The sequence below is a fragment of the Diadema antillarum genome, unplaced genomic scaffold, assembly GCF_040938485.1.
Source record: "Diadema antillarum isolate AM-2024a unplaced genomic scaffold, OU_Dant_1.0 scf00000167, whole genome shotgun sequence".
In the NCBI taxonomy this organism is placed as follows: Eukaryota; Metazoa; Echinodermata; class Echinoidea; order Diadematoida; family Diadematidae; genus Diadema; species Diadema antillarum.
In genome coordinates this window covers 3,766,367-3,790,478 of record NW_027271056.1, presented here as the reverse complement: position 1 = coordinate 3,790,478, position 24,112 = coordinate 3,766,367, and the positions used below count along the sequence as shown (strand labels likewise).

Below are 24,112 nucleotides of genomic sequence, written 5' to 3'. Positions count from 1 at the left end.
TATACATTGTATAGTTTTATCTTTAAAATAATATATAAAACAACCCCTTTCCGCATCCCTAGAAGTCATAAAAGAAAAAAAAAAAGAAAATCGCCCTTAAAGTTCAGGTTATATAATAATGTTCAAGCTCACAACCCGTTCCCCCCCCCCCCCCATGATGCAACAGTCCTGCTTAGCGACGGCGTTAACGCTTCATCGCACACACATAAATGGCGACAGCTTGGGTGTGTGAGAAAATTCATTCTTAAATGGATGCACCCCCATGGCACTCAGGATTATCACTGACCCTCCTATGCCTTTTGTCTATCCACCCTCCTGCTTTAATCCCCCTCCCTTCACCTGTTGGCCTCCTTGCCCATGACCTCCCATCCTCTCCTTTTGTTTTCTTTGTTTCCGTGTCCCTAGCCTGTCCCTGACTGTTCGTGTTGTGTGAACTTCTTTGTAATGTGATTGCTTTCCCTGCCTGATTATCATTTTGCCTCTGACGAAGATTCTTCTGGAATCAAAAGCTCAGGCCCCTTTAGAGTATAGACTCCATTTTACTCCTTTGGCACGCCACTGATATTCGATAAGCAGTTTTCAGCATTTTTGTGTTTGTTTGTTTTTGTTTTTGTTTTGTTTTGTTTTGTTTTGTTTGTGCTACAGATAATTAGCCAATCAAAGACAGATATAATTCGATTCTAACCAATACCAAAATACGGTTGCCTGAATGTAAACTTTGGTGTGTTTGTGTTGTGTGTCGGCTGCAGTGTAGTTTGAAACAACAGAAACAGAAAAAAGAAAGAGGCACGCAATGTGTGCTATATACGAAAAGCCTCATTTACCGAGAAAGTTGATCGCTTCCATTCTCCTCCCATGTTGTTGTCAATGGAAGCTAAAGAGAATGCTTTTAGCAAGTATACCAGTACCTAAAGAGGACCTGAGGAACCCGTTGTTTTGAATGCTGTGCTCGGTACGAGTTCAAAACGCAGTCGAAGTTATCAGAATGCCATTATAATAGAACTGATAGCTCTATAGAAAACTTGTTTAGGTCAGTAAAGGTTGCCGTAATGCAATCTTTGTGGAATTGACTCATTACATCTGAGCATTTTGAAAAACTTGTAGAGTTCTTTCGTTTTGCATATAAATGTTAAGAAATAGTTTGAACTATGAAAATAAAAAAGTATGGTTACTTCAACGATGTTGAATAGTTCGATTAGCCGTGATGCATAAAGTGAATTCATGAATTCATCTGACTAATCCTTACCGATTGATGATCACTTCTATAAGCCAACAGTTAAGCTGAACTGCTTTGGAGTGATAAGACAGGTAAACGATGAAAACTTGGTACATGTTGTATGCTATTATAATTATTATAAAATCCTGTAGCCAGAACTGATTTTACGATCATCTTTAACCTTTCAGAAAGTTCCAGTTTTCAACTTAAATAGTAGCGATAGCTTGTAAGAGTAAATTAGCATCCCTCTGACTATTTTTGGTCAATATGCATACTCTAAACCCTATTCTAACTGGGGGGGGGGGGGGTCAAATGGGTCAAATTGACCCCCCCCCCACGTTTCGCGTCACGATTCTGCAACGCGCAAAGATTTTGCCGCGTCGTTTCACAACTTTTTTCATTGAAGTCTTCCGCATATTTTGAGACCAAATTTGCGACGTCTGAGTACACCGTTCTGAAGTTACGTAATGTTATGCAAATGCATGTCAACCGGAAAACAGCTCAAATTCATGATATCGTGTGCAAATTGAATGTATATTGTGTTTTTGGGGTTAAATTGATATAAATTATAGTATTTCATCTTTGAACCATTGAAATTAATCAATTCTATATAGTGTAGATAAGCCTGAAAAAGTGCCTGCAACAAATTTTGAAAAACAACAGAAAACACAAGGTCGAAAAAACAATAAAATACATAAGAAATTAACAAAACAATAAAAAACAAAAGAAATTGGTTTTGACTGTGCTTTATTTTTAAATGAAAATTGGTTTATATGTCTTGAGGAATTTTGACACAAAAATTTAGCAATACTTCAGTCTTTTTTACGGAGTTATAGGTGAAAATATGATTTCATGCACAACTTTGCATAATCAATTTATTAAAAATAGAAAGGCAATATATTTCTATTGTATGACCATGTAATCTTGTAGTTGACATCCAGCTCTATCTTCAGGAAAAATTTCGCAGCGATCGCGCGATCGGTGGCCGAGATCTGAAGGGGGGGGGGGGGGGGGGGGTCACCCCCAGTAAAAACTCCTCCCAGTTAGAATAGGGTTAAGCCAGCTGGACAGAGCGATCAATGGGCGCGATTATCACCACGCGTGGTTAACCTAAACAATGCTCGGCCGGCTTGTTCGGTTTCAGTGTTTTTTGTTTCTATTTCCCCCTTTTAAAAACGAAGGTTCCTTAGTCCAGCCATTGTTTTCGCTTCCTGCTCAAGACATTGAACAGTTCAGCAAAGCTGAAGTTTAGATCACTAAACGGCGACATGAACTCATGATGATAATAGGACTTAGATCACAGCCGAAAGTGCGCTCCTTCATTACTCTAGAATGAGAAAGAATACCCTGTCTGTGTTCAAAGTTGGGTTACGGATGATGAAAAAAAAAAAAAAAAGGTTTGAATCATGAATTGTCGGATGACGTCGGCAGATTGATGATATAAATATTAGCGTATCATGGGAAAGATTAAGTAATGATGAGCCCAATGATATCGCAGGGCTCCAAACTAATTTTTATTTTTGACCACCAAAATCATTGATTTCTATTTTTTTTTTTGGTGGCCAAAAAAAATCAAGAAAAACAAGGAAAAACTAAATCGGTCCTACTAAAAACAATTATTAAGCATTACTGACGTGACAGGTACCCATGTCTAAAATAAATGAATACAAAAGTAGATCATCTTATCACCATTATTCTGAATTCTAAGATTTAGCAAATAGGCTTATAGATAATTATAAAAGTTGATGCCTATGCTATTAGGTGGTCATAGCTTACTTTTGGGATGAGAAAGTGGGAGCATTTCCAGATTGTTTGTTTTAGCATTGTAAAGAGCCGAAAGTTACCGCTATTCATTTCTGATTGTAAAAGCAATCATCCAACATTTACTACAGTAATATGTTAGAACCTTACGGAGCCGAATATTACCGTTAATCATTTTCAAATACACTGTATAAAAGCAAACAACCGACATTCATTTTAGCATCTTATGGAGCTGAATGTTACCCTTATTGATTTCCGAATGTGAAGCAAACATCCTCTATTTATTTAAGCATCATACTGAGCCTATGTATACCATTAATCATTTTCAAATGTGAAAGCAATAATCTGTTATTTATGTTAGCATTGTACCAGAGCTGCCAACCGTTCCGAAAAATTCGTATACGAAAAATCGAAGGGAATACGACAATATGAAAACGTCCTTAGAAAGTACGAATTCACAGTGGGGAAAAATAATGGGTAAAAATATAGCAAACGCACGTCGTATGTGCCATGTTATCTGTATTCAGCTGGGATATCGATGCAACGCGTACGCACCGTATGTGGAAAGCGCTGAATAGAAAAATGTGCGCACACGCATATCGCTGCTTGCGTACTGTGTACACCGAACAGAACTTCGCGCGCGTGAATCCCTGTCGCCTACGGACCCTGGATGTTTACATGGATCGCCGTGGTATCCCAATGTGTGGCCGGCCGGCTGGGGAGTGTCTACACACTGTAGCCAGCTGCCACTACAGTACCGTATGAGGCGGGGTGAAAGCGTCCCGTTGTGCAATGTCTGCTTCTTTTTCTCTTCTTTTCATCCTCTTGTCCCTTGCCTCCCAAGTACGAAATGATTTTTAGAGTGTTGTGTGTTTTTTTTATAACGCTATTGCATCATTTTCTGCGAGGAAGTTGTAGAGGTGAGTTTCTGTTCGTGTATTGATGACTGATGTGCACTGCCCTCTGCAGTATATGTGCAGGTGAAAAGCGTTCGAACTTTCTTTCCAGAGTATCGTGGAAACTCGATTATTTCTAGGCCTATTAAAGGAGATCTCATATAACAGAATACTTATAACAAACTATTTTCCCGTCAAAATGAATCAATTTCCTTTGTTTTGTATCGTTTATTGACTTGATCCCATAGGATCTCGTCGCAATACCGAGTTTTATATGTGTGTTTATTTTCGCGTAGCTTTCTGTGCTGCAAAACTTTTGCTAGAGCCTAAGCTTACTACTAAACTTCGTTTTATTTCCGTCGTTTCTCACACCTCGTTTAGTACGATTTCTTACATTTTATATCACTTTATCTGTTCCCTTTATACTTTGAAGTATTTAAACGTAATTCTCTTAGTGTCTCGCACTGTTATTTTCGTAACGGCGATTTCTCCGCTTCGCTGCAATCGAAGCGACGGAGTTTGATCCCAGCCGCTTCGATGTGCTATTTGTTGTCTTTTCTAAATGTTTGTGTTGTTGGGAGGTGTTGATACTTTGTATTTATTATTGAGTTTCCTAGGTATTTATCTCGAGGGATTATGCGTGTTTCTTAATGTTGATCATAGGAAAAGGCTAAAATGATCTTGAGTGATGTCTGATAGTGATGATAACTATGCTGGTGACAGGTGTAAAAAGACGGCTTCCTGTGAATGCTTAGCGTACGTGACGGTTGTTTTATTTCCCTTTCCCTCTAGTCTTCTTTCCCCCTTACTCTTCTTTCCCCTCTCAAGAATGATTAAAAAAAAAGAAATTACGTACACCTCACAACAAAACGAACCATGTGCTATAGCACCTTTCGTAAAGTTAAATCTAAATGTTCAATATCAGCAAAGAATAAGGCGAAAACACGAATGACAATAAATAAAAGCGAAGAGATTGTGTATGCAGTCTCTTCGGCTCGAAGAAACTTGACACCCCACCCCTCTCCCTTGTGGAAATTTCCACAAAAGCAGGTGCCACACCCAGGTGCGTGCCAGACGAAAGAATGCGCGCATTGGAATAAACAGCGTGTAAGTATCCTGGGAATATCGATCGAAGAACCAGCTCATTAGTTGAATTAAAGGAATAATTCCAAAGATATCATGATTCTATGTCTATAGCCTTTCTTTTGGCGCATAGTAGGGAACATCGAAGAGTCGATTATAGTGTACTTGATCGAATATCTAATGTTCCCTGAACAATGACAAAAGGATTGATTATTTAGTCAATTAAAAATGCAATCACAGAAATACATGAAAGGTCTCGTATGCCCAGACAAATTCACTACGAGAAGGTCCAATGAGATGCAGTCATCACCTGGTTAGACAGCAAAATACAACGTGTAATGACAATTAATTTCAGTTCACGCGCATCAAAACTGCTTATTACTTTTCAAAGTTTTGGCTATCAACATTCGTTCGTGGGTGTATTTTGTTTGTTTGTTTGTTTGTTTTGTGTGTTTTTCCCTCGTGAAAGACGTAATGATTTCTTCATATCGAACGTAAATTGCATGTTTACCGTAAACAAGCCATTCAGCTCAGCTCAGCTATGGCGCATTCGATCCATCGAACTTGCAGTAACATCTTATAGGCAGGAGCACATGGCGCATTCATTTAAACTTGAAAATGAAGCCACGTGTTTGCACCACAGGTCTGTGGTTTGCACCACATCGGCGCTTCCACACACAGCGCGGCATTTTGCGATCATCGTTATAGCAGACTTTCCGATTCCAGTCAGGGGAAAAGGAATTGGAATACTTCGAAAAATACTGATGTTTAAAATCCAATAAAATGAAAAAAGCCTGTAAACAACGCATGATTATGTTTTGATAGTACATAATTGGAAACACAGAACAGAGTTTTGCATCCGCTCACACAGAAGCTCTCTTGAGAAGATCAAGCATTCCCCGTCCCCTGCTAGAAAATGGAAGCTTCCATAATCAGCCCAGAAAGATTTTGGAGGTACAAACTTGTACACATTGCGAGAAAGCAATCAATCAACGCTGAACATTGCGTAGTTTAGAATCTTTATCGTGCTGGTGACCAGCTGGATGCTTCGGCATGTGTCATAACGTTATGTTTAGAGCCTGTAGGCCTCATAGCAAAAAGAGGGAGATTGAAAAAAAAAACCAATTCTGGTGGAAAATACGAATTTTGGAGCTGCTGAGTACTAATTTGTGCTTCGAAAGGTTGGCAGCTCTGTCGTATACGGAGCAGAATTTAACAGTAAGTCATTTCCAAATATAAAAGCAAACATCCGACATCTATTTTATCATCGTACGGAGCCGAATGTCACTGTTGTCCACTTGCGAAAGTGAAATGAGTCATCTGACAATTATTTCATCATATCGTACGGGGCCGAATTTTGAACGTCAAGGCAGACATCAGACAGTTTTTTTTTTGTGTGTGTTTTGTTTTGTTTTGTTTTTGTTTTGTTTTTTACCATCAAACGCAGCCGAATGTTACTTTTCATTTCGAAATGTAATACACATGTAGCAAATATCCGACATTTATTTTAGCATAGTACCGAGCAGAATGTAACTGCTATTCACTTCCAAACGTAAAAGCAATCATGTGACATTAATCATTTTGGCATCTTCCGGAGCCGAATGTTATTGCTATTTATTTGCGAAAGTACATCGCAATATAAATTATAAGCAAGCATCCGACATTTATTTAAACATCGTACGGAGTTGAATATTATTATCATTCATTTCCGAAAGTCGAAGGGAGCTGATTGTTATTGTTATATTTCGAACGTAAAACCGAATATCAGACATTTATTTTATCATCGTATATACGGAGTTATTTTGGTTATTCATTTCCGAACGTCACAACAAACATGCGTTATTTATTTTAGCATCTTCCGGAGCTGAATGTTATTGCTATTTACTCTTGAACATAAAAGCAAACATCAGACATTTATGTTATCATATACACGGAGTTGAATATTATTGTGTTCATTTCCGAACCATCGAACGCAGCTGAATGTATACTGTTATTCATTTCGAAATTTAAAAGCGAACATCCGACAGTTATTTTAGCATCGTATGGAGCAGAACATTACTGCTATTCACTTCCGAACGCAAAATCGTATATACGGAGTTGAATATTTTTGTTATTAATTTCCGAACGTCACAGCAAACATTCGACATTTATTTTAGCACCTTCCGGAGCTGAATGTTATTGCCATTTACTCTTGAACATAAAGGCAAACATCAGACATTTATGTTATCATCGTATACACGGAGCTGAATATTATTGTGTTCATTTCCGAACCATCGAACGCAGGTGAATGTTACTGTTATTCATTTCGAAATTTAAAAGCGAACATCCGACAGTTATTTTAGCATCGTATGGAGCAGAATATTACTGCTATTCACTTCCGAACGTAAAAGCAATCATCTGACATCTATTTTGTCATCTTCCGGAGCCGAATGCTATTGCTATTTACTTTCGAAAGTACAGGCAATCATCCGTCATTCATTTTATTATCGTAAGAAGTTGAATATTTTTGTTATTTATTTCCGAACGTCAAAGGGATCATTCGACATTTACTTTAGCATCTTCGGGAGCTGAATGTTATTATTGCTATTTACTTCCGAACGTAAAAGCAAACATCAGATATACATTGTATATTTTATAAACGTATAAACGGAGTTGAATGTCATTGTTATTCATTTCCGAACATCAAAGCAATCATTGAACATTAATTTTACCACCGAACGCACCTGAATGTTACTGTTATTCATTTCGAAATCTAAAAGCAAACATCCAACAGTTATTTTAGCATCGTATGGAGCAGAATATTACTGCTATTCACTTCCGAACGTAAAAGCAATCATCTGACATTTATGTTAGCATTTTCCGAAGCCGAATGTTATTGCTATTTATTTTCGAAAGTAAAAGCAAATATCCGTCTTTTATTTTATCATCGTACGGAGTTGAATATTTTTGTTATTCATTTCCGAACGTCAAAGGGATCATTCGACATAATATAGCCTACTCAAGCATCTTCCGGAGCTGAATGTTATTGCTATTTACTTTCGAACGTAAGAGCAAACATCCGGCATTTATCTTATCGTCTTACGGAGTTGAATATTATCATTCACTTCCGAACGCCAAAGCAAACATTCGGTATTTATTCCAGTATCATACGGAGTCAAATGTCACCGTGATTCATTTCTAAAATCAAAAGTAAACATGCGACATTCATTTTTGCGTCTTACGGAGCCGACTGTTACCGCTGTTCATTTTCTAAAGTAAAGGCAAACATCCGACTTTTTTTGTAGCCCGATTGGGCCACCGAATTTTCAGCAATGAAATTTTGGTGGCGCAGGTCGTTAAAAGTCGTGAATAGCGAGATGATCGTAACCGATGTCGATATGTTCTAATAATTATTGATACTTGAGTGATGAACGCATGTGCACAACTTCCGCAGGTGTACCGGGTACTTCTTTAGAAAGTAGCGAACAATCAAGGCAGTGGACATCAGAGTGTGATTAAATCGGAAAGAAGCCCCTGAAATCGGAATTTGATGAAAATGGGCAAAGTCGGAACTCCATGAAATGTATTTTGATTGAGCGGTCAAAATAAAGCTTAACGGGAATGTGCCCTTGAATACCCTCGTCCACCCTCGTCCACCCTCGTCCAACCCGCGTCAATCGAGACGCATATTCCCGAGGATGGATTATCCGTGCGGGCGGATGGACTCGTCCAGTGAACGCGTATACCCGCGGGTACCCGCGGGGATACGCGTCAGTGGCCTCGTCCAGATCTCGGAAAAGCGTGACGTTTCCCGCGGTCGGCACTGTATTTGTCAACTCTGGACACATGTTCCAAACTCGGCCAACTTGTTGCCTTATTGTTAATAACAGCAGTAAAACAAAACTAAGAAATCAGAGAAAAATTCAATGGAATCAGACAGAGCTCAAAAAAAGTAATATGTATAAACTCTACTATCAGTAGCTAACTGTGGCTTTCTTTTACATTCAACACAAAAGAGTCATCTCTGTCATGGTCTGCATATATGCATGAATGCATTATTTGTTTTGCAGGTAAAATGTCAGTATTCCTAGATTTCCTCAATTGAAAAAAAAAGAAGTTCTCTCTGCCTCTGCTTGGTACATAAACCATCCAAATGTCATGTTCCTCTGCATCATACAGACAGAGGAAGTCAGTTTTTGCACACAACTCAACAAGATATGCTCGATCTGTATCGCACAAACCCCTTTACGTCTGTCCACAGCCAACAAAAACATTGGAGAATGTTGCCATGCCAGCGGAGACAGTTACCATGGTAACATCCCTTGCATTCAATGCATCTTTCCCCCACACTGCTCTGCAGAGAGCTCTGTGACTATTCACAGCCATCATACAAAACTTTGCCTCACATTGTGTCGCCACTTCCCCTGCCTGAAGATCACACGATATTAGTTACTACAACAAAACTGGGCTATGTTTGCGTCATATAATTAAAGAGTTGTTGTCTGTGGTAAGATGACGTGGTCGGCGTCTAGAGAAAAACATCAGGACAGTGACCACAAAATGCGGTCAAGAATCCTTTCTCCTCCCAGCTTGCCAGCATACCTCAGTTACCGTGAAGCCCTTGTACTATACCTCATACTGTCATATATGCAACACTACACATTGATTAAAGGAGGCACAGTACAAGACCTTTAATAGTCATGACTAAGGAGTGGGCGATGGCTGTTGCCAAACTTTCATTGCGCATGATGAGAGCAATTGATGAAGCATTCCCATTCCTCCTACTCCTCGTGAAAGATATTTCCCTCAAGACTCATCATGTCTGGAGCTAACTCATTGAATGAACCGATTCATGACTTGAATGATGGTATCTTCTCAGAGAATCACACTGGGGTGCTAAGATCAGTTACATACAGGCTATACTTAATCTGCAGACTACTTTGGGACTGCTCATGTTCTGGCAATACAATACTGTAAAAGTGGAAATTTTTGCGGTGTTGTAATTTTCGCACATTTCGCGCAACCAAAAACTAGCGCGAAAATAAAAGCACACAAATATTTTTGCTTGCCATATGTTCCTGCGCATGACGTCTTGACTCCGCGGAATTAAAAACACGCAAAACTCTTCTTACCGGGCCGAAAATATCCACTTAATACAGTACACTATAATCAAGAAGTATCTGGCATTCAATTTAGTGCTGTGACCATCTTTTATTTGAAAAACAGTGTAACTATTGTGTTCTTTGTTAAATCACATATTGCCAGTTTCTATTACGATATTTAATGATGGCTGACACATTACAGATTGCAAAGTTACATTTCAGTAGTTAACCCATTTCTGTAACACTCAATCCTTCATACAAACTTTATTGGAGTATTTACCTCAGACACATGTATAATGATTTTGGTTTATAATGTCAAGATTGGAGCCCAAAACACCTCTTTTTTTCAGATATCTCATTATCTATAATCATACTTTTGCTTTAAGTACATGTTAGGCAAACTTTACTTCTCAGATATCAAAACATTACTCACTATGAGTTACAGACAGAGGTAAAAGTAATTTAACTATGCATTGGCAATGCAAAGGCACTGTTGAATTTTTTTTTTTTTTTTTTTTTTTTTTTTGCAGCAGTCTATTGTTGCTTTTGAATGAATGAGCAGGCTGTATCTATTTGTGTACTGACTTCAATTGAGGATGTATGCATTGGTGAACATAACTACACTGTATGTGTAAAGGCTGTGTTCACAGAAGACCATGACTGAATAGCCGATGTATGATGTACATGTAGAGTTCAGTGTACAGTGTGTATGTGCTCCATTGCACTTTCTGGTATTGTCAAAGTATCCTGTAATGGACATTGCAAATTCTCTTGAAAACATTCTCTTGAAAAACAAAAATAAAATGAAAAAAAAAACAACAACAACAACAAACAAACATATAAACAAACAAACTAAAACAAAACAAACATGTCAGATGTAATTCTATGCTGTAGGTCTTATTATACATGTTTGTATGTCAACTTTAATCAGAAATATATAAATTATTATTCTGTATCTTAATTAGGTTTCTGCAGGGACAAGTCACATGAACATAATATGACACATACATGTATGGTAGATTTAAATGTACAAGTTGTTTTATGTATGTATGCAACAAATACAAGGACATTACAATTTACACTGACAATCATGATAAAATCCTTTGCTTTACTGCCTACACTGGCAATCAATACCACCTCTCCACAAAATCCACCTCCACAGGGAAAAAGGGGTAAAAATGTGTACACCATACTACTGTAATACAGATAGGCCTATGGGTATCAAATGATGACTGTACATTCAGTAACATTTGTCAGCAATCTCCTTGTCTATTTGGAAGCTCACTTAATGTGCCGTTTTATACAGGAAGTCATTCAACTTTTAGTATGGAGTCTGACGTAGCTGTGTTCATTGTGTTACAAGGTTGCATTCTCATTCGATCCCTCCTCCCTCCCCATTGTCTGTTCTTAAAGCCTTGTAGTGTCAGTCGGTCCATCTAAATCCACTGAATCTCACAGCCGTTTCATCCTGTTTCCCCAATGTGAGACAAAAAAAAAAAATCTCTTTTGCTACTCTACAAAATCTCTTAGAAGAGGTACTGTAATATTAACATCTAATCTTATGTATCTCCAAATATACAGACTATTTCCAAAAACAATGCAGAACTAAGTGCTCCTAATAAAAGGTGGGACTCACTTTTTATTGGTACCACTTTGTTTTACTTTGTTTGGGGATATCTCAGCCATTTCATAGTTATCTTTCATCAAATAAACTTTCAATTCCTCTTACAATTATATTATGCTCTTCAATATTTCACATTTAGGATTGATCCATGGCTCTGAATTTGGGGAAAGCCCAGTGAATTCTCTGTATAATCCAAGATAATTACAAAATCCTTTGTTGATTGCAGAAACTGTGTCAATATATTATACACTGTTTTGCAAGAGCCCTTCATGCTGTTTTGATGTGGACACTGCACTAAATCAGCGATGGATCTAGGTGGGGGTGCACTGGGCACGCCCCCCTTTAATTTTTGTTAAAACAAAAGAAATAAAAAGAAACTAGAAATATCACTGAAGGTGATTAATACCCCCGCCCCGTGACGACAGTCTTACCCAAGGAATGATCTTTCCTTGATCTTCTGCCATTTAAATGCTGTTACCATGGCAACGCAGCTTCCGACACGTCCGAAAAATATGTCTTGCACATCTTCCCACCAAGACTATTGTGTGTGCCACATTTCATACGCTTTTGTCAAAAACTGAGGAAGTAGTTCAATCCACAAGATCTTTCCTTGATCTTCCGCCATTAATATGCCGTTACCATGGCAACGCAGCTTCCGACACGTCCAAAAAATATGTCTTGCACATCTTCCCACCAAGACCAATGTGTGTGCCACATTTCATGAGCTTCAGTCGAATACAGAGGAAGTAGTTCAATCCGCAAGATCTTTCTTTGATCTTCTGCCATTTATATGCCGTTACCATGGCAACGCAGCTTCCTACACGTCCGAAAAATATGTCTTCCACATCTTCCCACCAAGATCAAGGTGTGTGCCACATTTTATATTAAGCTTTGGTCAAAAAACTGAGGAAGTAGTTAAATCCGCAAGATCTTTCCTTGATCTTCTGCCATTAATATGCCGTTACCATGGCAACGTACTTTCGGGTACTGTCAAAAAATGCGTCTTGCACATCTACAACCAAAGGCACACATCTGTACCAAGTTTCATGGAAATTGGGCAAAAACTGAGGAAGTAGTTTGCAACACAAAATTTTCCATCATTTTGGCTCATAATATGTGAGCTGTTACCATGGCAACATACTTTTTGTCACTGTCAAGAAATGTGTCATGCTGACCTATATCCTAAGACAAACATTCAATATGAATTCCATGAGAATTGGAAGAACACTGATGAAGCAGTTTTGCCATGAAGCATTTTGCCCTATATTTTACCAATAACATGCCATTACCATGGCAACGCACTTTTTGCCACTGCGGAAATATGTGTCTTGCACATGAACATATTCAGATGAACATCTGTACCTAATTTCATAAAAATTGATCAAAAACTGTGGGAGGAGTTCGCGACGCAAGATTTGTACCCATTTTTGCCCATAATATGCCGTTACCATGGCAACGTACTTTTGGGTACTGTCAAAAAATACGTCTTGCACATCTACAACCCAAGGCACATATCTGTGCCAAGTTTTATGGGAATCGGTTGAAAACTGAGGAAGTAGTTCGCGACGCAAGATTTGCAACGGACCGACCGCCCGACCGCCCGACCGCCCGACCGACCGCCCGACCGACCGTCCACTGATTCCTATATACCCCCTTCAAACTTCGTTTGGCGGGGGTATAAAAAGGGGGCCAGGGGCACGTGCGCCCCCTTTAAATTTGTAAAGGTGCCCCTCCTTTACAGAATTCCTGGAGCCTCCTGCTGCTAAATGATATCTATATAAAGGAGATCATATCTGTAAAACACAAATCCTACTAGATACCAATTTGCTCAACAAAATGAATCTGTAAACAAATGAATAAAAAAGGAATTAATCTAATTGTGGTAAAGAAATCATAGAATGGATGAATGTGGGAAAACAAATGCAGGAGGCATTGTAAAAAAAAAAAAGAGCTCTAAAATATAATGCATCAACGCATGATCCATCTTCCTGACACATTTGCATAATTGCCAGAACATTTTGTGCCTCTTCTCGACAGTGAATGATGACGATGTCAAGTTGAGTTAATTCTCCTTGCCTGAGATGCCTTGCTCATAATACAAAGCAAATGTATATTTGCATGGCTCGTTGAAGTTATGAATCCATCATGAGAAAATGATAGAGAATACATTGTTAGAGTGAGGGGCCTCAATAGACAAGCATGATATCTCACTATGAAAGTCTGTCTCTTTCTCTCTTTTATAACTCTTTAAATATCATGTGTGAGTGTGTGTGTGTGTGTGTGTGTATGTGTGTATGTGTGCGAGAGAAAGAGCAAGAGAGACAGACAGACAGAGAAATCATTTAGTCACTAATACACAGAGATATAGACACAAATCAACTGAGAAATTACTACATGAGTGAAAAGTACAATTGAATTGAACACTCAACATAGCTGATTTACGTGTGCAATTGCGTGCAACTATAAAATGCAACCTTCTCTGTGATTGGTTAAATATCATGCGTCACACATAACAGCACTAGACCAACCATGGACCACATTGTCGGCTGTTGTGTAGTTGATAGTCTTGATCAGACTGTTTCCAATGTACAACTCGTACATATTATATGCTGATAGCAAGATTCTGAGATGACTGAATGCACACTAGAATATCAACTATTTTTGTGACTTTTTGACAATTCCTGTCCATTCCGGTATTATCATTATGCAAATATCATATAGATGGTGAATAATTAAAAAAAAAAATACTGTATCGGGTAATATTCTGCATAATATGTGAAGGCCTTACATACACATATCATCATCATCATCATCATCATCATCATCATCATCATCATCATCATCATCATCATCATCATCATCATCATCATCATCATATATTTATATGCAGTTTTGAGGACAGAGCCGGTTGGCAACGATGGATCTCCTTTCCATGTCTCGACTATGACTTCCCTGTCACAAGATTAACAATGATATATACTGTACTTTGCTTTGAAACGTTTTCTATATGTGCTTTCAATTCTCTAACTAAGGTGTTATCAATAATTTATGTTGCCTTTATGAGGCAAATATCAAACTACAGAGAAATATGGGGCCAATAACGCTTTTCACAATTAGTCAGCCGAATTGTGAGTCTTTTTTTTTTTTTTTTTTTGACGCAGTTTAAAAAGAATGCTGACCTCGTTGACACCCCTTTCAGCTATTTTGGCATATCGCTGCCTAGCACAGCTGTGATCTCTCTGATCCCTGAACTGATTTATTGATCTCCACAGAATACAAAGGTGAGGATTGATAGCTAGTCCTGGTCCATCATTAAAACCCTGGTACATATAAGCCCAGCACTACAAATTATGTAGCTCAGACCCAGAGCTATATTTCTAATTTATCACCAACCATTCTACATTTACCCTTTCACATCTTCTCTGAGGGGTCAAATTCCACGTGAATTAATCACCAGCTCAGCTAGCGTCTTCATTATCTCTCAGCCACCCTGCCTCAAGACAGTATCATCTCGCCAACCTTTATCAACATCAATCACTCATCATCATTTTCATCAATGTCATCATGCAGTTTTGTGTTTCTTGTCTTGGATGATTAATGTGCATGAACACACCAAGTATGAATAAGCATACAGTGAACTGATCGAATATCTGTGAAATACATGTACCTACCAAGCCCGAGTAAGGCAAGAGTGGGTGTCAGACTTTTCCACTGTGGAAACATAACTCCTTATGAATCATTTGAACATACTATGTGAAAGGAGTATGTGACTACTTTTTATGCACCCCGGTAATCATGATATTACAGTGTCAAAGTGGAACAGTGCCAGACCGAGAACAGCAATGTTCTTCAAACATATTTTCAGCTCTTCTTAAAATTCCACAAGTGTAAATGCTTGATTTTTGATTGGTGTTTTACAGTAACAGCATTACTCTGTGGAGTCTAGATATTTCAAGAAAGCAAGTTCTCACATCTTGCTAATTCTGCCCCCCACCCCTGTTTTGCTATTGGCACCTACTACTAGTATCTCTCAGGATAACACTCCAAATGTACAAGGGAGCAGCAGCAAATTGCCACTATAATGTAATCATGGCTTACCATCTCGTCGGTGGAGGCGAGCATAGCGTGGGCCGAGGCGGTCGTTCATACTGCTGGAGGCGCTGATCATCCCGTCCGCAATGGCTCCAGACTCCATGCCCAGCGCTTGGTTGCACTCCGCAGCTGCAGGGGGCAAAACACCACGGATGGGAGGGATGGAGAAAGAGAGGAAAGTGAGATGAAAATCAAATCTGGTCAGTTATAATTGCTCAGAGAGAGTGAAAGTGTCCTGCCTGAAGGTAGGCCTTTAATCTTACCAGCATTTCTGCGCTTGCCTTGGGCTGGCATCAGAAATATTCATATTGCACTCGCAGCAGCAAATGATGACTTTATTAGAAACATAGCATCATATACAACACTGCCTGCTTTCAGTCTTACCAACATTTCTCAATTGTAATCACATTTCTGAAAAGCACTTCTAAATTCAGGAGTTTAAAGGGAGCACTAGATTCGGACTCTGACTCGAGTGTTCCACACCAAAAATTGAGCACGAATCTCAACTGGAAAACACTGCCCAGAACATACATGGTAAAATGTGAGGTAGGAAGCATTACAGAGAAATGGGAATCAACTTTACTTTTAGATTATTAATACAACATTTACTCTTAGCATACATCATGTTTCCCAACAACATAGATAAGATTGTCTGCAAGTATAAAAATAGGTTTGATGTGCTTGAAGACAATATCAAAAGACAATAACATACACACACTCTCTTTCTCTATCTATCTGTCCTACTCTCTCAATATAAATGTTCCTTGCTGTGACTGTAATTGTAATAAACAATCTCATTGGTTTGACTTGCGGGCAATGACACTTCGTCCTCTTTCCAATTATGTCTACCAGCTATTTAAAGCAACAGAGTGTAGGTCAACATACACTTCACAAATTTATTTGCCTACATGTACATCTGTGTATTCAAGGAAGGGGGGATAGGGTACCACGAATACTGCAGCTTCCAAAAAGGTCATAGCGCTAGTGGTAGTCAAGAGTACTATAATTCATATGCAGGGACATGAACAAAAACATAGCAAATATATGCCCATATTCATGGACCTCACATCATGCTATATATTTACATATTTAGTATTCTAGGAATTGCAAAACAACTGCTGATGCTTGATATTCTCAAGCACTTCCCACTTAGAAGCTTCAATATTTGATTATTCATTTCTGATATATACAATGTATATATATCACAGCCACAGCCAGCTACTGCAAACAAGAAAACATAATCAAACAATCAATAAAATATAATCAAACAACCTCGGTCGTAATATAATCTACTGACAAACAGACCATGATCGTTAGATAACCCCTCCCGGAGAGACAGAGCAGCTCTGAATCTCGACCAGCCCTTGTTTGCCGAGCCATTTATTTCTTCCCAAACATCCCGGAGATAAGCGTCCTATATTGACACCCGTCTGGGAAGACAGTTATCACCAAATTTGATTGCTTCTCACACTGTCATGAGATACTGGCCTATCTAGGTGCAGGTGAGCTTGACAGGTGAAACCCATTCTCAATATCAGATACATAAAGTACGTTACTTGAAAAAAGAACAAAGACGAAAATAACATTCCTGATAAATAAGTTCCAGGGCATGACATCTAATTGGTACTGTCTGGTATGGTGTTAAAAAACTGATAACAATTCAGCAAGAAATCTGAAAACAACATGGGGGGAAAAAAAAACGTGAAGGATTATGCCTGAAGAATAATGCCTGAAAAGATCTGAAGAATAATACGCCTGAATGCTAGTGACTTGTGCCACAAGAGGGCAGCCTTTGGATCATGTTTTAAGGTCATGTGACTGTTATAATATTGTATGTGACTATTATAATTTTGTATTTATAAAATAAGTAATCTTCTACTCTTTTTTCTTTCTTTTCTATACTTCTTTATAACAACTAGTCTCCATGGAAGACCAGTGGCACCAGAAAAGTGCAGCTGATTATGGGCTATCCAGCCGTTATCTTTCTATAATCCTACATTCTATTCTTTTTCGTATATCGATGATGTGTCACACTATTCATTTGCTATGTATGTATGTTTCATTTTATGCATGATGTATCATTTTCCTTGTACCTCATGTTGTCTTTTATATCTGTATGTATGTTTATGACGGAAATAAAACAAACAAACTATGAAATCATTTCAGTAACACTATTCATTTGTTTGTTCATGCCTTTGCAAAACTCTCTATTTTCCAGCAAATTTCACGCAAAATACAGGATCCTGTATTTCTGCGCACTCTTAGGCATAGATCTCTCTCCCTCTCTGTCTCTTTCCATCTCTTTCAATCTCTGTCTGTCTCTGTCGCTCTCTCTCTCTCTCTCTCTCTCTCTATCCACGGATGTCACCTACACCTACACATTGGATGCCCTACGATGCATAAGAGTTCAATGGTGGTTTTATACCACATAGGTCGTGATGCAAATCCAAACAGATGCCGAATGCTATGTAACCCTACTTCCAGAGTTAGAGAGTTTATGCAGTTCTGTCTGGTTTTAGCCAGCACTGAGAGGAAATGCTCATTTTTTGCAACAAACTTCTTTTTCTTTCATTTTGAAGTGAGAGATGCATGTTCTGACCAATTCAATGCAGAAAACATAAGTCTCTAAAATAACGAGTTTTCTGGCCTTACCAAACACACATACAAACACATGAGCGCACGCACACTTTTTTTTTCCATTTTTCAGTCATCTTTCTTTGATTTCTATGACTTCACATGACAAAGACAGTAACCTTGAATGTATAAAGACAAAACACAATCAGTAATGTCTGACACACACACACACAAATAACCTTTTCTGTTGTTTCTCTCTTTATATATATATTTTTTTCTCACTATTCAAGAGAGACTGTAAAATCACAAATCAGGAAATTGTTACAGTACTTGCCAATGGGATTGTCTTAGTGTGTTTATGTGAGCAAAAGTAAGTAAGGATATCCATAATCAGATGTGTGTTGTGCTTGTGTGTGTCTGTCAGTATGTGTGCGTGTGTGTGTATTCACCTGTAAGAAATATTCTGGTGTGAAAACAAGGCGGTTGCTCTTGAGGACACTCTGCACTCAAGTCAAGCAGACAAAAGGTGGATGAAAGCAGAGTGCTGTACTGATCAGCGCAGCACATGTCATCAGAACTGACGGTTCTACTTACAGGACTATTGATTGCAAGAACGCGCTATGTATTCCATCCCGTCCCCTCTCAATGTATGCACGCAGAGGGAAACAATGATGGTACATGCTTTCTATCTGTGGTTAAAGGCATTATTTACCACTTGCAGATGAAACAAAAACCCAGCTTTAGTGCTTCAATATATTTCTAAAATGTGAGTTAGGGAAAGAAACAACCAATGTAAATATGTTAATCAATATTCAATCAATGTTAACTATTGTTATATAAAATGTGAACAATTATATTATTAAACTTGTTTCTAGAATAAACCGTCTACAGTTAAGGTCTATGAACAAAAATAGTGATATCTCTCTATATTTCAGGCTTTAGAATTTTTTATATGGTAGGACGTTTTGTGATACAACTGACTTACACATATGCATCAACTGTGATAACTCAAAAGATTTTTTAAATCACTGCTCCCAATAGTAAACAATACGCTTTTGTACCTTTAAATTGGGAATACAATGTAGGTGCATGGGTTTGACTTTCAATGAAGGCTGGTAGGCGTAAAAGGTTATTATACTTATGAAGATATGACAGTGCCTTGCTCAATCAAGGCTATTCTCACATCAACCAGCCATTCCACACTCTCAAGTTGCCATTATGAATGGCATTCATACTTTGGCATTTCAGTCTCAATTTGCATCGCTATGCAGTCCCCCAGTCTCATTGCACACAATATCATTAACTCAGCAAGCTTCAAACACACACTCAAATATTTAAAGGCCTACTGATGCAGCTATATAAAAAGGTTCACCTCAGGAAGTCAGTCATATAATTGGATGCAGAAAGAAAGAAAAACTCCATAACTGAGTTCAAATGAGTGCAGTTTTAAGTTTTACGCTTACATAAATGAGGCTATGGCAGTTAATAGTAGATTAAATACCCAGTAGTGTGAAAATTCATGTGCATTGAAGCGTACGCTCATCGGTAACGGTTGACTCCAGTCGCGTCCTTCAGCTGTGTGTGCACAACATAGAGATCAGTGATAAACCTTAAGGCCTACACAATTTATTACGGGATTCTCTAATAAGCCAGTTCGGAGATAGCTCATGTGCACATGGGTACAAATGACCTTTCATTTTTCTCAGTTGGTTAGGCACTTCACTCAATTCAAAGCAACATAATGCAGCAGCTTGCCCAACATAGCAATTTATGGAACTCGTATTCTAACAAAGAATGAACCTGTGTAGATGAAGTGACCAGAATGGTTCGTCAATCAACACTTTGGGAAGCATCCATTTCATTGTGCTGTTTTGAATACATTAACAAACTTTTTCTGTTTAACATTGCCAAATACCAGGCTTGCTGTCAGGTGGATGTACTGGCAGGCACCATTTATATGGATTACATGAATAATCATAACATCACAAATGCTTATCTCAGTGAAATTAAAAACCAACCTGTCTCTCGGTACAAATGACCTTTTTCTGCTCATGCTCAAACTGGAACCCTGAACTGGCTTTATCTGAGCTGGGCCAGCCTTCCCACTCCATGGCATTCCCACACTATCGGGTCTTTAAAATAATCGTTTTTGAACAAACATGCCCATGGCTTTGTATAAGATACAGTATGAAGATGGACTATGATAAGAAGTTTGAATTACTATTTAGTACATTTATTTCTTATGATTTTTAACAAAAAAAAAGAGAAAAGGACTAGAACTATGAGTCTTTATTTTCAGGTGTATATTCCATTAATACTCATGAGCTCAAGCACCGACAGTAATCAAAGCAAGTGCACAGATGTTTAAACTATTGTACACCCAATAATTACATCAGCCATTTTCTCTACTTGCGAAGAACTACACCAAAATCAGTTTACAATTACATAGTTCTGCAAGTCAGGAAGCAAGACAGCATTGACTCTGTATGCTGTACAGCAACTACCTTTCAGGTTCTAAATTGACAGTGTATATATGTAGTTGTGGGCCCATCAAATCATTTTATGCAATAACACTGTTCGTTATGAGCCACTCAAATTGACCTCTCTGGAAGCATTAATTTCAAAAGGGTATTCTCCGGCTTTAGTCCAATATACTTCACCATTCTCTAGCTAGGACAGATAACACTGTCTGACCCTAGGCAGAGCCAAACAGTACTATAACAAGAAGAGCAAAGGCTATCTAGCCCCGAGTCAAGGATATGCAGGTAATCTATGATGGGACTTTGTCACAGGTCATTGAATGACTTCAACAATCTTCTAAACTGCATTTATTGCTGAAATCAGATTTTCTTCCAGCAATCATGCTGCGGAGCACTGATGCCAACCGGGAAATGAAGTCTATTTTATAGATACCTTAAAGAAAACAAATGTAAGCGGGTAGTGACCAACAAACCACAGAAAGAGTTGCATAATCTGTATCATGATAAAGTACTCTGAAATTCATACTGACATAAAGACCAAGAAAATAAGAAGTACATGTAGGAAGGAATTTTTGTGACAGTTAACGTCTGCAAAAACAATGCAAACAACATAATTTTGCCGTCTGCAAAAACAAGGCAAACAACATGATTTTGCATACTCTGTGTGCTATAAAACCATAAATATTCGTGGCATTATTTATTTATTTTTTTTTTACAGTCTTTTGTGCGGCATGAAATTTTCACAAAATGCCACTGGCATTCAATGCATATTTACAAATTTGTGGTGTAGAATAGAACTTTCACATGCATTTTTAATTTCGCTAATTGGCTCCTTGCAAAATTTGCAAAAATTTCATGCACACGGAAATTTCTGGTACTACAGTATGCAGACAGAGAGCTGAGAATTGCCTTTGATGTGCCTACTGTTTGTGGCAATGTGCCACTGGTATTCTCAGGAAAGAACCATTGATCAGATTTCTACCTAGAGGGTCAGCCCTGGCAAGTCAATGCTCTCTTGGTTTCTGGTGATGTCAATTGTGGTACAGAGTTGAGGTGCACAGCCTTTCGCCCTCATCAACATAAGATATGAACTGAGCGAGACCCATCCTAGCTGCAGAGAGACCAATATCCTGTTTTCACGAGGTCTTCAAGAGCCCTCATTCAAAACTGGTGATGTCCATGTCCAGAGGAAGCTGAGCTATGCAGCATTAAATGCCAATTCTCTGTCTTCAATTTGTGAGAATGAATCGAAACAGTCCTCTGGGATGGCACATTTGGAAGATAGGCAAACGAGCGATTGCAACAACAAACAACAACAACAAACAGTTAAAGAAGAGCACAGAATCACATCTCAAGAGTGTACTAATATGTGTCCTTCATACTACATAACTCTTTTTGGTCTGTATAGCATCTTCAACAACTACATACTTTCTTCGAATTTGAAAATTAATCTCCTCAACAAAATCTTGTGGTTTCAGTCACTTCATGCAGATTCTGGAATTAACTGAGACCTTGTCAATCTCTTGGTTTTAATGACACTGCCTAACAACTGCTGGGAACAAAGTTAATCTACAAATTGGAACAAACTGCAACACCTTTAATTTCCCCGGAGAGTATGTGCAATGTCTTTCTGTATTGATTACATATGCTCAGCTGAGGTGATATTCACTCTCCTGCACCATACCAAAAAAAAAAGCAAACTACTTAATTCAATATTTGGCAAGTGTGCTGGCAACGGTTAATTCATCAGGAAAGGTTGTAAAGCAGCAGACCACGTTACAAGACTAGTTTCATGCATGCTTCACTTTATGTCATCCATGACAACTTCCAAGCTGGCTTTAGTTGTTCATGAGTCTTGCTCAACCTAGCAAACTATCAATTTATTGCAATCAATTTGAGCTACAGAAATATCATAAGCAGAGGCTGTACATGTACCTCATCACTTGCCTATCAGTTGGAAATATCTGGTTACAGTTGATCTGTCTGATGAAGTTTTCACATCTTTTGCAAAAGCACAAAAGCAGAATGTGTACTGAAGAACACCTCTAACATTACACCACTAGGGAACAATTCTAAAGCATTTCAACGCTGAAACACAAAGCAAATAGATTTGTTTTCTGTATACCATGAGGCAGTGTCATTCTTTCATCTCAATGTCTCTGCATTTCATGCAAATGTGCTGATCTACAATTCCACTTTACACCCCAAATGATGCTGTATCACCTTGCCTCATATTCAGAAACCTGTGTAAAGTGAGAGTAAGCTCTCCCTCTGGGTCAAATGGGGGGGGGGGGGGAATAGAGTGAGAGACGGAGAGTGAGATTGAGAACTTCACTTTACTTTACGCGTCGCAGCCAGCTTGACGGAATCGCAATTCAAATGAATCGTCAGCAGAAGCGCCGTCACAAATGTCATCACGGTATGACAATGAGATGTTCGAATCTTGGGGAGGGAAAAGAGCAAAGGGCTGTTTGATGGGAACGGATTACGGCTACATCATCTGCGCTTACACACACACAATGCCTCTCGTGCTTTGGCAGGAATCAACCCAGGCAGTAGGGAGGAGGTTCAGAGATAGTTATGTCAAGAAGGAAAAAAAAACCAGCCCTGGAGGCATCTGTGTACCCAGTGATGCACTGGTGGTAGCAGTGAATGTGCATTCTTCCCATTCAGGAGAACTGACTAGGGCTATAAAAAGATGAACTCCCTAGCAGAGGAAACATCATCTCCCCCTCCCTCTCTTTCTCTCTCTATTTATATGTTTCTGTCTATCTATCATCTATTTCTATCTAGATCTATCAACCTATCTCTATCCTAATATATTTATCTATATATAAAAATATCTATCTACAAATTACATTGTACATTATGTATATTAGTATTATCTCCATCTATATTGCATACATGTATTTGTAATCTTTTGATAATAATAATAATAATAATAATAATTGCATTTATATGGTGCTTCATACTGATGTTTCTAAGCGCACTTTGCTACTCATACAAATAGATTAGAAAACACAATAACATTAACAAAATCAGCGTTAACAGTAACAAAAGAAGAAGTAAGAAAAGAAAAGAAAAGAAAAATACATGTGATACAATGGTACAATAATTGATAACTGTGTGCGCCTCCAGAAAAAAAAATAATAATTTCTATTTTCATCTCTGTCCTGTAATTTTCTCTCTGCATATTTTTATTTCATTCCTTCCTCACTACTTTTCTCAGTTTTACAACTTCCTCTTTGTGTCAAATGTTAACTGATTTGAATTGCTAACAGCCAAAGAAATTGCATTTATAAGTC

At 38.3% G+C, this 24,112-nt stretch overlaps 1 protein-coding gene across 1 annotated transcript in view; it reads right to left on the bottom strand.

Moving 5' to 3' along the window:
* LOC139722579 (neurexin-4-like) overlaps positions 1-24,112 on the bottom strand; it is a 101,175-nt gene that overhangs the window by 57,002 nt on the left and 20,061 nt on the right. Inside the window, exon 2 of the mRNA XM_071633870.1 lies at positions 15,760-15,882. Within this exon, the coding sequence (XP_071489971.1) occupies positions 15,760-15,882 (123 nt within the window). The remainder of the gene's footprint in view (positions 1-15,759; positions 15,883-24,112) is intronic.